General features: G+C 38.7%; 1 protein-coding gene across 1 annotated transcript in view; it reads left to right on the top strand.

Annotated features, from left to right (window-relative positions):
- The window catches only part of LOC133385091 (cytochrome b-245 heavy chain), a 51,640-nt gene that overhangs the window by 3,792 nt on the left and 31,495 nt on the right, over positions 1 to 16,353 (top strand). Inside the window, exons 2-5 of the mRNA XM_061627398.1 lie at positions 8,760 to 8,835; positions 8,982 to 9,098; positions 11,331 to 11,426; positions 14,661 to 14,771. Coding sequence (XP_061483382.1) covers positions 8,760 to 8,835; positions 8,982 to 9,098; positions 11,331 to 11,426; positions 14,661 to 14,771 — 400 coding nt within the window. The remainder of the gene's footprint in view (positions 1 to 8,759; positions 8,836 to 8,981; positions 9,099 to 11,330; positions 11,427 to 14,660; positions 14,772 to 16,353) is intronic.

Here is a 16,353-nt window from a genome sequence, read left to right on the forward strand (position 1 = left end):
TACATGTCAAGATGTCCTCAGCCAATGAGCTATGTGCCCTCCCTGTGCTGTTTGTCAGATTCTGTTTGTGTAGTTCAAACTGACACATTTATTCAGACATATTGCCAAACCATAAGCTGGTGTTTATGAGATCAAACCTGGATGAAGTCTGTTGTGTTCTGAGTAATTAGGTACTAACTGGTTTTCAGCAAGCCATAATTTCATCGCATTCAAGTCCACAACTATGGTTTGTGCTTACCCTGCAAGCCTGGATCACATCCTGATACAGGCCCCTTAGGATTCACAAATCATGTAAAAAGATAGAAACTCCAAGCTTTATTCGGGGAGTGATGGAAATATTAAGCCTTTTGTAGTGTTAAGTCGGTAAAGACAAGATTCCAGAAATTGTCTGAAAATCCATACCTGGATTTCTGCTAGATTAGCAGAAAAAACTGAATTTAAATAGCTAAATACCAATGAGAAATGCACTCCTTAGCAATGAAAATGCAGTTTCAAACTTCCAGTGGACCGCAGTGCAGTTAAATTGAAGAACAATCGCTTTACAGGTGTTCAAAAGTAGTCATTGCACAACTGAAGAAAAAATAGTTTCTTTACAACAGTACCACAAGAACAAGTAAAAAAATCTCTCTTTTCTGCTCCATTTCACAACTGAATGTGACCTTTAGTTAGACAAACAGTAGAACCTTGTATACTCAAAGCAAAGTCCAATGTAAACTTAGCAAATAAGATTTTCCTACCAATGGGCTGTCACTAGCACATGACAATTGTGGAGCTGGCACTCCTGGAGTTGTGCTCTGAACCTGGAAACAATATATTCCGTGCTTTCTTGAAGATATTCAATTAGTCTGCTTTTCCCCACAAGCCTCAGTGTTAGAGATTAAAAAGCTGCCATCCAGGATATTGTTCCATGTCCTTAATCAGTCCACTTTTTATTTCTAAGTTGTGCTCTTGGGTGTGCTTCAGCTATTAACTTTTTCCTTACCACATCTGTTCAGATGCCAGGCAAAATTGTCTTCTTTTGTGCAAACTAAAGTCCAAGCAGAATTCTAACACACATACCCTTGGTACATCCCTAGGATTATTGGTAAATCTGGATTCCAACTTCATCTCTGATCCTCTAGATATTTTGATTGATTTGTGTTTGATTGGTGTTTCATTTTCTTCCCCCTTTTTAAATGTGTGCCCTTAGTAAGCAGGGAAAAGCGATCTCCAATGCCATGTTTTTAACATTTGTGCAACTCCCTATATTGCTGTCCACAAAGGGGCACTCTTTCTTCATGGATGGTGTTGAACCACAGGACAGTATCTTGCTGCAGTTTGTAGGTCCTGTTTAGAAGAGGACAACAAAAAGGGAAGAACAAGAGTCCTATTCCAAAAGATTAGAGAAATGAAAGGGAAATTTAAACCAAGAGTAGGGATGCTGAATAATTAACAGGGGAACACACTGACTGACAGAGATGAAATAAAAGGAAGATGGAAGCAATACACTGAAAAACACTATAAAAGAGATGCAAGGATGACAGATTTATTCACGGAGGAACCGCATAATGAAGAACCAGAAATGTTAGAATATGAGGTGAAAGCTGCTCTTAAAATACTTGGAAGAAACAAATCACCAGGAATAGATGGCATACCAATAGAGTTGCTACAAGCTACTGAGACTGAATCTGTCCAAATTTTGACAAAAATCTGTCAAGAAATACGGAAAACTAAACAATGGCCCACAGACTGGAAGCGTTCAATATACATCCAATTCCAAAGAAAGGGGATTGCAGGGAATGCAGTAATTATCAAACGATTGCCTTAATATCCCAGTCAAGTAAAGTAATGCTCAAGATTCTACAACGAAGGCTCTTACCATATATGGAGCGAGAAATGCCAGATGTCCAAGCTGGATTTAGAAAGGGAAGAGGCACCAGAGATCATATCACAAACATATGTTGGATAATGGAATGGACCAAGGAATTTCAGAAGAAAATCACCCTGTGCTTTATAGATTACAGCAAAGCCTTTGACTGTGTAGATCATGAAAAACTATGGCATGCTTTAAAAGAAATGGGGGTGCCACAGCATCTGATTGTCCTGATGCGCAGCCTATAATCTGGACAAGAGGTTACTGTAAGGACAGAATATGGAGAAACTGATTGGTTCCCAATTGGAAAGGGTGTGAGACTGGGGTGTATTTTATCACCCTATTTATTTAATGTATACGCAGAATGTATCATACAGAAAGCGGATTTGGACCAAGATGAAGGAGGTGTGAAAATTGGAGGAAGAAATATCAATAATTTCAGATATGCAGATGATACCATACTACTAGCAGAAACCAGTAACGACTTGAAACGAATGCTGATGAAAGTTAAAGAGGAAAGCACAAAATCAGGACTACAGCTGAACATCCAGAAGGCTAAAGTAATGACAACAGAAGATTTATGTAACTTTAAAGTTGACAATGAGGATGTTGTACTTGTCAAGGATTATCAGTACCTCGGCACAGTCATTAACCAAAAGGGAGACAATAGTCAAGAAATCAGAAGAAGGCTAGGACTGGGGGGGAGGGCAGCTATGAAAGAACTAGAAAAGGTCTTCAAATGCAAAGATGTATAACTGAACACTAAAGTCAGCATCATTCAGACCATGGTATTCCCAGTCTCTATGTATGGATGTGAAAGTTGGACAGTGGAAAAAGTGGATAAGGGAAAAATAAACTCATTTGAAATGTGGTGTTGGAGGAGAGCTTTGTGCATACCATGGACTGCAAAAAAGACAAACAATTGGGTGTTAGAACAAATTAAACCAGAACTATCACTAGAAACTAAAATGATGAAACTGAGGTTATCATACTTTGGACACATAATGAGAAGACCTGATTCACTAGAAAAGAGAACAATGCTGGGAAAAACAGAAGTGAGTAGAAAAAGAGGAAGGCCAAACAAGAGATGGATTGATTCCATAAAGGAAGCCACAGACCTGAATTTACAAGATCTGAACAGGGTGGTTCAGATGCTGTTGGAGGTCGCTGATTCATAGGGTCGCCATAAGTCATAATCGATCTGAAGGCACATAACAACAAAAAATATTAGACAGGCGCCATCTTTTCTGCACCTACTAAAGACCTTACCCTTTCAGCACGCCTTTTAAGGAGAAACCTCACCCCGGCTGCTTCTGTGCTGGAATTGATTTTTAAGATGTTTTAAAGCTTTTTTTAAAAAGATGTTTTTAAAGATAATTTTGTTTTCATATACAGTATTTTAAAGTCTGTTTTGATGATGTTTTAAGTGTTTTTGTTTGCCACCCTGGGCACTTACTGGAGGTAGAGTGGGATATAAATTTAATAAATAAATAAATTGAATCAATTTTTCCCCTGTCCCTAGTCCAAAGACAGAGGGAGGGAGGAGGAGTAGCCAAGTCTGAAAATGTCTGCCTCTGAAAATAGGAAAGCTCTGGTTTATATAACAAGAAAAAGAAAAGGAAGGGAAACTATACAAATAGAAACTTGGCAATACCTTCTCTGAAGAGCCTCTTGTGATCAGAGTCTTGCAAAATAAAAAGTGAATTTCCCATTTGTTACACAAAAAGTTTGGTCACAATAGATCTCAGTTATCAAATGGGGAAATTGTGATTAGGAAACTTCCAGATGAACAGGGTTATGACTGTTAAGACATGATGTGCTGCTGCTTGGGCTGTAAGAGAGTGGCAGCCATGCAGACAAAATTGGAAAGAGATGGAAACAAAACAGAAGTACATTCTTGACCGAACATCACATGTGTTCATTGATTTCAATCAAGAGTAGATTTAAGAACTGGTGTGGTGTAGGGCTAAAATGTTGGAGTAGGACCTTGGAGACCAAGGTTCAAATCCCCACTTACGCTGCAGTCCAGTGCATGGATAAGAAATAAGCTCCACTGTGTTCAATGGGATTTACTCCCAGTTAAATGTGCATTGGATTGCAGCCTTAGTCATGAAGCTCACTGGGTGACCTTGGGCCAGTCTCCGTCTCTCAGCCTAACCTACCTCACAGGGCTGTTGTAGGATAAAATGGAGATGACAACAACCACGTAGACCTATTTGAGCTTTTTAAAGGAAAGGAGGGCATGTAAATGAAATAATACATTTATTTAAAGCACACTGTAGTGCACAACCCTTTTATTTTAGAATTCTTCTGCCATGAGTAATCTAGAGTAAATTAGTAAATTCATGTCTTTGTAAAGTCATAATTTCAGGGGGGTTTTCAATGTTACTTTATTGAAACTTTCTGCAATGAACAATAAAGGCAGTTTCAGAAAATCTATCATAAGTTTTCAAATCATTTTGTTTTAAGAAATATACTTACTACAATATACTAACATATATAAACAAGGAAAAACAAGTATAAAAATATTAAAAGAAAAAGGAAAGTTACAAAATAATATTAAAAAATGGGAGAGTTACTGAGAATAATGAAACATTTGAAAAGCATAGAGTGCATTACGTATCTAGTTAAACATTCTTTTAGCTATCATTTATAAGTACACAAATTAAACCTTAAACCTCATCAAAGTATTTAAAAGTAGAGATTTAGAAATTCACTCTTGGTAGAAGAGTTTAGCCATAGCAAATTCCAAATACTATCTAAAAACATCCCTCAATTTTATTCCATTTTAAGATTTCTGTCATAACGAAGTAGGAAACAATATTTTGGGGGGCAGACTTTGGATTTAAGATCATAAGTCTATGGGTTTATGTGCTACATCTAACTTATGTGCAGTGCCTATCAATTTTAGATGTTTTTATTGTTGCTGTTATTATTTGGCATGAGGAATATTTCAGGAGAACCTTTCAACAGTGTCTGAAACAGAGTAATATTTCTGATTGGCAATTTCTGCCATCTGGCTTTCATTTCCCACCTCTGTGATGTGTGAATCTGTTCTCCTAAGGAGTATGCTTGACAGAGAGATAAACATAACAGTCAGTGACTCCCTCTTGCACATTGTAATGTACAGGTAGAAACATGGAGAGCTGTCCTGGAGAAAGGCAGAATATCCCACCACCCTCAGACTAGGAACTTATGCCGTTGTTGACCATACAGTAGGACCCACCCTGGTACCTACCATCTATATAGACCAGTAGAGGGCAGTGCAGAGTGAAACCACGCAGCAAAATTGTGATAGGTAGTAGGCATTTCGTAGATCATTATCTTATATTCATTTTAATTGATAAATTAATTCTAATATTTTATAGTGCTTCTCCTAAATACTCAGGGTGTCTTACATATATTATCTTAGTAATCCTTACAATAAGCATTTACTTTAGGCCAGTATTATAGTCAAGCAAATAATCAGTGTTATGTTGTTGTTGTTAAATTTTATTTATACCCCGCCTTTCGGCCAAAAGCCCTCAAGGCGGCTTACAAAGAAAAATAAACACAGGTATAAAAATACAATATAAAATACAATAAAAGCAATACAATTTAAAAAATTAAATTAAGTAACAAATAACATTATAATAACAAAATTAAATAACAAACAGCATTAGCATTATTGGCACCTCCAAGAAAGAGGAGGTGGTGTTAGTGGGGGCGGCAGCTCCCGAGAAGCAGAAGGGCAACAGGCATTTGTTACAGCAAAGCTGTGCAAGAAGAGTTTGTCCTTTCCTAAGGTGATCAGACGCTTCCATTTCAAAGGAATGTTAACTATCAGATGATGCATCTGAAGAAGGGGGCTGTGGTCCATGAAAGCTTATACCATCATCATAAATAACTCTTCATTAATAAATCCTGTGGTAGAGAGGCTAAGGATTATTATTATTTATTGAATTTATATCCCGTTCTTCTTCCCAAAGGAGCCCATGGTGGCAACACAAACAAAACAATTTAACAAGAAAAACTTAGTAAAAACAGTAAAAAAAAATTCCACAATGCAATTACAATTAAAAACATTCTAAACCACAGTTAAACATAATGTAAAATACAGTTTAAAATATTCTAAAACAGCTTAACATTCTTTCATCAGTGATCTTCAGGTTGCCAGGAACAGTCCTCTTCAGGCACCAAATGCCTGGGTAAACAGGAATGTTTTCAAATCCCTCCTGAAAATTAATAGGGATGGAGACAGATGCACTTCACTGGGTAGGGTATTCCACAAACTGGGAGCCACCATTGAAAAGGCCTGTTACAAGTCAGTGCCAACCGGGCAGCGCTTAGTGGCAGCACCACTAAGGCCTCGCCTGCCAATCGTAGGGTCCTATCATCTATGTAGACTAGGACAGTGGCTTGTTGAAGGCAGTCAGATTATGGCCCAACTGAGCATTGTGACAACACTTAGCTCATGCTATGAACCACTATGCTAGCTGTCTTGTTGTCGTGCCCAGGGTGAGTGGCAATAACGGGACTCGAGGGTTTGGTTACTTCTTTCTTTATTAAGGAAATTTCCACATTAAATTTCCTGCACCTCATGTAAGCCTCTAATCTAACTCACTATATTCCCTAAGTGCCTATTCCTGCAGCATTGAAAGAAAGTTGACAGAGCGAAGTTTTTCCCGCCTCCCCACCCCTTATAAAGGACGGAGGCGGTCGTGAAGCCTTGCGCTCCTTCGGAGAGATCCCCCTCCCTCCGCCTTTTTCTGTTCCTCCCTCCTTTGCCGTCTGCGAGCTCTAGGGGAGGGGGGTTCCTCTCCCTCTGAAGCACTGACGTCTCTATCCCATGCGGGGGGGCCGGGTGAGTGGAAACTGGACACCGGCTTCTTTACGGGGCTGCTGGGCTGAGGAGGGGTTACGTATCCTCTTCTCTCCAACTCCTCTTCCATCTCCCCTCTGCTCGAAAGGCGTGAGAACTGGCAGGACTGAGTCCTTGGCCGTTGGAATCCCAAGGTCTCTTACTGCAAACATCTCTCTCTCTTCCCCCTCCTCTTCACTCCCTAGTTGCAACTCCTGGAGTTCTAAATCCCCCTCCCCACTCTCTCCCAGCTGGTCTTCAGGATCTCGTTCCAAAGGCTCGACACTTGTAGATTTTTTATTTTTATTTTTGGCATACTCAAGACAAGTACTATGCAAGTGTTACAGACCATATGTGGGATCACAAAATTGCTTCCATGTGCCAGCTTTTCTACAGACAGGCTGAAATGTGCAGTGGACTTATACACAACATATCAGGCAAATTATGTCTCCTAAAGTGGTTTATTACCTATATATTAACACAAATACAAGAATATGTAATATTAAAACTATTTTAAACATCTATTTCCTTCAAAACACTATTAAAGTCAACATAAGTAATTCCGTAATAACAGTCAGCATAATTCTAATATTTCATAGCCATACTGCAATACAATTTCTGCCACCAAAGTCATAGCCACTATGGATTTATGGAACAATCTCCCTGAGGAGATATGCCTGGCGCCAACACTGCTATCTTTCCGGCGCCAGGTTAAAACTTTCCTCTTCGCCCAGGCATTTTAATATGAATATGTTTTCGCATGTGTTGGAACTGTTTTTACCTTTTAAAACAATTTTTTAAACTTTTAATGTGTTTTAAATTGTTAATATATGTTTATTGTATTTTGATGTTGGTCTTGTGAACCGCCCAGAGAGCTTCAGCTATGGGGTGGTATATATGTTTAATAAATAAATAAATAAAGGCCACAGTAAAAAGATAGGCCTTTCAGGTTGTTTAAAAGCAGCAGGGGATGGGGATCAGATCTGGTCTCATTCTTGCATACACACACCACAGCAGACACTCAGGCAGGCACTGGCCCTCCTTTCCTCATTCTTCAGCTGATCCCTCCAGATCAGTGGAGGAGTTGGAGAGGCATTTTCATCTCCATTGTGGCCCTGATCCGGGTGAACAGTTTAGTGGTGCTGCCAGGAAAAAAATAGTTTGGAAGGCCAGTCTGTTACCTTGGGCAGTTCTCCACCACTGCACTAGATGCAGCCTTCAGAACTGATTATCCATTCTTATGCTATCAAAGTGATGTGGTGTAGGTATATTGCAGGGTGCTACTTCAAATTCTTGGGAAGCAGACAATAAAATAATCTTCCTTGGTGCATAAACTGAGATGCAATGAAGAAGGAGGGTTCAGAAGATAGTTATCTTAAATTGGTTCTGAAGCTCAGGGGGAGGAGAATTAAGCAGTGATCTTGTTTGATATAAAAAGTTGATCAGGTGGTGGCAACTACCAGTGTTGCACCATTTACATCACTGTACTCATAAGTTTAGAGCATACTTTTCCTTTTGTAAACAGAATACAGTTCATGTTTATAGGAAAGGGTTTTCCCACTTACCTATGCAGCCCCTGTGTCCACCCCATCTCCTGGAGGTTATGATGGAAATTATCTCCACCCTCCCCACTTACACGAGCAACAAAATCCAAGCCATTGACTACAAGAGGAAGCAAATGCATTTATTTCTACAATTGCTTTTATTCAACTATGTGTGGAATAAGGATGAGGGAGAAATTTGATTCAGTTCACACTTAAAGCCCAATCAGATTCTCACCTTCTGAAACAATATAAGAACCAAAGCAGAGCCATACTTCAAAATTTGTACTTATCCGAATTTTGCAATGTGGTTCTCCAATGAAACAATACTTACAAAAATGTATATTCTAGGGGAAAGTGTCATAAAGTGAATATATTTGTGAAGATAACATACAAAAATGCACTATATTGGGAAAATTTGCTTGCAAAAATGTGTACTTTAGTCAAAACTGCATACAAAAATGTGTTTATTAAGAGAAATTCACACTAAAATGCTAAGTTTCATGAGGATTTTTTTTAAATGCAGACGGCTGCAGAGATGTGGAGAACTGAATTTAAGATGGGAGAAATTAGAAACAGAGAGAACCACAGCTGCAGATGTGGTGAGGCTTTTGTTTATGTGAAAATGGCTAGAGAAAAGAGTAGAAATCAAAGATATGCTTAATGTATAAGCCATTGCTAATTACATGCAATCTGAAATAGAGAACTAGGTTGCTGCAAGCCTGTCACTTTCACTTCCTTTTGACAGGGGGAAAAAAACCACCCCAAAACGCATATACTTCAGTATGATCAGTTCAGTCTCTCTCCAGCAGAGATCATCATGGGCAACTGGGTGGAAAATGAGGGACTCTCCATATTTGTCATTGTAAGTACAATAATCATATGTTTTTGAGACTCATTTTTTCCATGATTGACATTAATTTATTTTCATGAAAATCTCTTCACTACCCCAAGGTTTTAAAAAATGCTTTAATAAATGCACAGGGTTGTATCCAATTAAGTTCTATTCACAAGGGACCCACTGAAATTAATGAACTAGATAGTCATGTTAATTTACATCAGTGGATCTACTCAGAGTAGGACTGGCATTAGATACAAGCTATAATGTCTTACTGTTCTTAAAAAATCCAAAATGTGAGTGTGGAGCAAGCCATTTTCTACTGGGAAAATAGTATGATGAAAAGCAAGCATTCAGAAGGCCTGCATAAGAAAATTTGCCCTGGGTAAATATATATATATATATATATATATATATATATATATATATATATATATATTAAATGGATAGGTTGTCCACATAAGAAAATGTCTTTTTAAAAAAAGATTTAGTCAGTTTAATTCCATTAAAGTCAGTTAAGGACAAAATACTTTTTGAGGGGGAAGGAAACTATCCAGGGCACAGAAACCATGGCTTAGAAATCTTACAGAAATTCACAAGCTTTCTGATGATGCACTAGATGCTGCCTTACAACTGAAAATCCTTTAATGTGGGATCCAGCAATGGGCAAAAAGAAGGGGCTCAGATGCTCAGGAAGTGGAGCTGTTTGTTTGTTTGTTTGTTTGTTTGTTTGGTGGGATTGGGAGTTGAGATAGATTATTTCTTTGGGTCCCCTTCAAGCCTGTAACCTTGAATCTGGAAGTAGGATCTGCAGTAGAAAAAACCTGCTCCACTGGTCAGACTAGTTTCCTTTGTGAATCGAATAGTTTAGCCAGATCAGTCTGTAAATTGCTTAAACTGAATATCATGTTTATTAATTACTTCTGTTTTAATGTAAGCCGCCCTGAGTTCCTAGGAAAAAGGACGGGGTATAAATATTTTAAATAAATAAAATAAAATAAATTAATAGATTTATGGAATGGATAATCTGCATATCCAAAGGGATGTAGCCAAGAGAGATCCTGTGGCTATTGGAATTATTTTCAGGTGAGAGCCCCCCCCATCCTGGAGCTAAGGAGAGGCTTGTGTTTTAAGTCTACTTGAGAGAGGCTGGGAACTAGGAATACACCCAGAGAGGCCTGCTCTCTGCCCCATGGTTTTGGGGGGGCTCCTTACAAGTCTGATGGAAAAGCAAGGTCTGTGGGACTGTTAATGCTGTGAAGCCCTCCATCTTAGGTTTGAATATCTGTAAATAAAAACCATATATCCTATAAGACACCATAGTCTCTGCTGACCTTTCCAAGGAAACCAAACCCTGGGTAAACGCAGGAACCCCTGGAAATCTCACACCACTTGGAGATTTGGGTGGTGTGCAACATTATTATAATTTCATTTATTGCCCGCCCTTCACCCAAAGGTCCCACAGTTGGCTACAACAGCTTTAAAACACATAATTAAAAACAACTTAAAATCTCAACATCACAAAAAATAGGGTGGGTCCTAAAAATATACTTCTCAGGTGTTAAAGGCCAGGGTAAAGAGAGGTGTCAGGAAAGCTGCCAGATGCACCTTTGTGGGGAGGGAGTTCCACAACTTATGGAACTTACAGCCTCTCCTGGCCCACCCATTCCCAAGTTTCTGAGGGTGGCAGAACTACAAAAGGACCCCCTCTGCTGATTTCAACACCAGAGAGGATCTGTAAGGAAGCAGGAGGTCTTTCAGATATTTGGGGCCTAAATTGCTTAGGGCTTTTAACATTAATGTGAGCACCTTGAATTGCGCCCGGAAACAAACTGACAACCAATGTATGGAATTCCAGAATCTATGTTGTGCACAGATGAGTAGTTTTAAATAAAATGTGTGTTTTATTGTATTTTCTTGAGGCATTTGGTTTTAGATGTTCGTAAGTTTTGTGTATTTTATGGATCTGAATGTCACTTTGAGACTTTTTTTGTGGAAAGTGACAAATGAGTAAATGAAATAAATAATAATACACAGCACAGGAAATAGATAGTATCTTCTAAAATGTTCCACCTATTTTTAATTTAAATTGAAATAAGCTCTTAATTAATATTCTGTCTCATTGTTAATATACAATCAAAGAATATATGGAATTGATTATTATCAAACAAATAAATAACTGAATAAATTTATATGTCAACATTCCTGAGATGTTCAAACTAGCTTTGACGCAACTCTTCTTTATATTTCTTCCTTCAGTTAGTGTGGCTGGGCTTAAATGTCTACCTCTTCTGGAATTTCTACGAAGTTTATGACATTGGAAAAGAATACTACTATACAAGAAAACTTCTGGGGGTAAATACTAGATATAGATTTACTGTACACAGTAACAAGACAATATTGATACAGCAATTGTAATTCCACTTACCTGGGAGTAAGCTCCATTGAATTCAGCAGGATTTATTGCGGAGTAGACGTGGTTGGGAATGTGCTATTAACCTCCCATCCTACTCATAATTATTTAGAATGAGTCTCATTTATTTCATTGGCATTTTTTCCAGTTATGATTATTCCTGTTATTCTTTCTGCCCTAAGAATTGATTTTATCTGTTTAGACCAGCCTTTCCCAACCTGGTGCCCTCAGGAAGTTTTGGAGTGCAACTCCCATGAGCCCCAGCTAGCATGGCCAGGCTGGCTGGGGCTGATGGGAGTTGCATTCCAAAATTTATTTATTTATTTATTTATTTATTTATTTAATTTTATTTATATACCGCCCTAAGCCCGAAGGCTCTCTGGGCGGTGTACATAAAAGATAAAACAAGCACAGTGTATAAGTACAATAAATACAATAAATCAAGAACCAAAAACAAACAAAACAATAAAAGAACCAAACAACGTCCAAAATACAAGATAATAGTGAAATACTGTTAAAATACACTTTAAAAAACATCTGGACAGCAAGGAGCTGGGGAAAATTGGTTTTAGGCCATCAGTCTGTTTTTCTCATCTGAATGATGTCACACAATTAGTGTTACATGAGAAGAGCCTGCTGGATCAAGCCTGTGGCCCATCTAGTCCAGCATTCTGTTCTCACAGTGACCGACCAGATGCCTATGGGAAGCCCCCAAGCACAACTTGAGCACAAGAGTACTGTCCCCTCCTGCAGTTTCTAGCAACTGATATTCAGAAGCATACTGCCTCAGAACGTGGAGGCAGAGCCTAGTCATTATGGCAAGTAGCCATGAATAGCCTTATTCTCCAATAAATTTGTCTCATCCTCTTTTAAAGCCATCCAAGTTGATGCCATCACTGTCTCTTGTGGGAGCAAACTCCACAGTTTAACTGTGTGCTTTATGAAGAAGTTACAATGAGAGATTCTTACACAGAGACCTAAAAAGGCCTATATTTATAAAACTGAAAACATACGGATGTACATCCCAGTTGCCCAGTCTCAGTGGTCTTCCCTGTCATGAGATAAAAATCCCTGCTCAGCAAAAAAAAAATATTTTGGTACGGTTGCCACTTGGGGTGCTTTCAGGCTGTCACTACTTTACAAGTGGGTTTCAGTGCATTCTGGCAAATTCAGCTTGTGCAATTAAAATTGATTTAGAGCTCTTGCACAACAACCCCCCCAAAACTAGAGGTTTTGTGGTAAGGAAACTTACAGGGAAATGCATGGAAAGGGTGAGAAATAATTGCTTGAGTTGACATCGTATAACCTCACACACACACACATACACACACACACACAAGTGCTCAAGAAACAGGTCATCTGAAAGCAACCTTGGTTTCCGCTTGACTATTCCAAAATATGTCCAGTATGTTCCCTCCCCCTCACTTTTAAGCAATCCTTTAAGTCCCTGTTTGGTGACTTCCCTTCTTTGCTTCTATTTCCTGTTTTCATAAGAAACCACAGGACAGGGTGATCTGAAGAAAAATATTGAGTCCTGGGCAAATTCATAGATTGGACTTTGCTTTACTGTTTTTCCTAGCTCAAACTTAATGCTTCCTTGTTAGGGGTGGGGAAGAAATTCAATTTAGTTCACATTTCAAACTGAATCTATCAAATCCACACTTTCCCAAACAATATGAAAACCAAAACACAGCCATCCTTTGAAATTCACACTTATCCAAATTTTTCAATGCTGTTTACCAACCAAACAACATTTACAAAAATGCATATATTAGGGGAAAGTGTGCATAAAAATGAATATATGAGTGAAAATAACATACAAAAATGCATTAGATGGAGAAATTGCTTGAAAACTGTACATTATTAGGGGAAATTTGCACTAAAATGCTGGAGAATTTTCATGAGGATGTTTAAAATGAAAAATTCACAATTTGCTGCAGAAATGTGGAGAACTGAATTTAAGAGTGGAAAAAATTAGAAACAGAAACAACAGAAATTGACAGATCTTTTCATTCCTATTCCTGGTATGCATTGGAGGCTAAAGCAGACTTGCAGCAATGAGGGGACTGGCAAAGATTATGAGAAACTGAAGAAATGGAGGGAAGCAGTTGAGTGTGGGGCTGTGACAGGGATGTGTGGCACCAAAATGGGTGTGGAGATATAGATATGATCTAAGTTCCTCAGTGGGATGAAATGAAACCACACACAGAGAAGGAAATTCCCCCATGCATACTCACTCATTCCAAACTTGAAACACAAGTTTTATTTCCAAATTGAAGAGCATGAGAAGGGCAAGGCTGGCTCCATCTGTAGGCAGAATGAGATAGCTGCTTCAAGAAGCTGATTTTGAGTAATAGAAATGGAAATAAATTGTTAGCTATTCAGTGTATTAATATTATGTATTTACTCCCAGAGACAGAGACTTCTGGAATTTTCTGTCTCAGAGGGGCCAAAATAACTTGGTCTGCCTTGCATACTGCATGTCTTCACTTGGAATGTAGGGAAGAACATTTCTGCCTCAGGCAACAAAATGTTTGGGCTGGCCCTACTGGGGAGAATTTCAAAGTATGGCTACATCAAGATGGAGTAGAAGAGAAGTATGTTTGAAAGAAGCAGCATGTGGCCAAGAAGAATGGACCCACATACCCAGGAGGGAATACTGGAGGAAAAGAAATCAGACCCCCATTTCTGCTTAAGCATGTATTTCTAGTTCTTTCCCTTCCCACACTCAATAATGGTAACCTTTCCTCTGACCTAACCAACGGAAGAAAATGTTTCATTCATGGGCTCACCTAAAACTAATCCATGCAACCAGTTGAGGTGGTAATTTATTAAGTAACATTTTTGCCTCCATTAGAGGTACTGAACTTGCGTGGTAAAAGTCCATCCATCATAGGTGATCTGTGATAACCAGTTGACTAGCTACGCTTGAGAGATGTAAACTCATCTTAAACCTATTTGTATAAATTGCCTTTGTAGAAGTCGTTTTGCATTTCATGACCTGTCAATCCATTGAGCCCAATTCTCATTTTCTTTATGTTTATATATACTGGTGCAGGCATCCTTCATGTTGCTGTACCGTGTACATTACATTCAAGTTAGTCTTTTGCCTCTGTTCCACTGCATTTTTCGGATAATGCTGTTGGTTAATTAGGATCCTGTTGTCTTATATTTAGCCTTTCCTGGCATTGGCCCGAGCACCTGCAGCATGTCTGAATTTCAACTGTATGCTGATTCTGCTTCCTGTCTGTCGAAATCTGCTTTCCTTCCTCAGAGGCTCAATTGCGGTAAGATGGAGAAGTATTTTCCATTGTTAGTGATAGTCAGCAGCCTACTACACTGTACTTGTTTAGTGCACCTTCTGGTATAATGAATGAAGCATCTCTGAACATGTTGACCTGATCTATTTCTGTGATAAAACTATGAAAACATTCAGAGCAGATTCATGTTTCCTCTGTCTTGTTTCCACAAAATACAGGAGAACTTTCAAAATATGTTTGTTCTCTGTCAAGAAAAACTCCAGATACTACTTTTAGGATACTGCCTTTAGAAAGGCCACACACTGACAGCCAGTATACACACACAGCTAGAAGCTGCGATCACATTTTGCTGGCAAGCGTACGTATTAAGATAAACAGTTGCAGACGGCATGGTGGGGTGTAGCACTCACCTGACCCCTCCCATCAGTTGTGTTGTTGTTGCTTCCAGGGAGGGGGAGGGAGAGGCAAAGTTGGTGTGGTGCAAACCGGAGGTCAGGTGAGTATTTATTTATTTATTTATTATTTGATTTATATCCTGCCCTTCCAGCAGGAGCCCAGGGTGACCATGGAGTACTGCTATGGTCTTCCCTATCACTCCATCCACTACTGATAATACATTTTTGCGTTCACAATTGTTAGGTGAAAACTTTTAAAAAATCTTATGCTTACATCCAAAATTTTACCAAGTTAAATGGTCCTAAGATGCAACTTCTCTGTTGCATTATTTTGGAATATCAAGCGTGACCTTAGATTTAGAAATATGAAACAGATGAGAAAAATATGTCAGACTGTCTTAATTACAGTGCTTTAAGGATACAACAGCAGGGTGGCGTGCTTTAATGAAATCTTCTGTTTATCAAAAGTAACTCTGTGGCTGATAATTACTGTGTATTAGGCAGCATTTGCCTGTAAGTGACATTGTAATATAAGCACTTCATATCTCATGAGAGTCCAGCCATGGTGGTTCTTATTAGAAATATTATTCCAGCCTTATTACCTTTCTTAGCTTCCCCCCCCATTATTCCTTTGAATGTGTTAAATCTGACAATAACCCAGAGCCAAGACATGTCAGTTAAAAAGCCAAAAATAAGAAAGCAAACACTCAATACATCAACAATAACATCTTCCTCACAAAAGCCAATGATTAAAACAGGGGAAACCATTCTATTCATACAGATGATCACCTAGATACCTGCTGCAAGAGCACTGCAGTACCACCATCACCCCGAAACTCCAGTATAAGTAGGCTTTCCCCTTCACTTCTGTGCTGGACTCAGCTCCATCTATACAGAGGGATGAACTTACAGAATTTAGGATTTAACCACAAGACATCATTGGATTAGATCAGATGTGTTTTAGGATGCATCTTTCCAAGATGACATAACAAAGGAAGAGACAGTGATGCGCTATGTATGTGCTTTTTTCTATTTTAAGCTTCCACTTTTTCAGCATCATCTTGAATTCAAAGGGATGCAATATGCAACTGACTTAGTAGAGCTGCATGGAAGAAGATTCCTCTTAGCTTTAGCAAAGCAGCTTCTAATACAGTTGATCCTAATAGCTTTATGTGTAAAATAATTTATTCCAGATTTGTCCATGCTTAAACATG

Source organism: Rhineura floridana, chromosome 5, assembly GCF_030035675.1.
Source record: "Rhineura floridana isolate rRhiFlo1 chromosome 5, rRhiFlo1.hap2, whole genome shotgun sequence".
Classification (NCBI taxonomy): domain Eukaryota; kingdom Metazoa; phylum Chordata; class Lepidosauria; order Squamata; family Rhineuridae; genus Rhineura; species Rhineura floridana.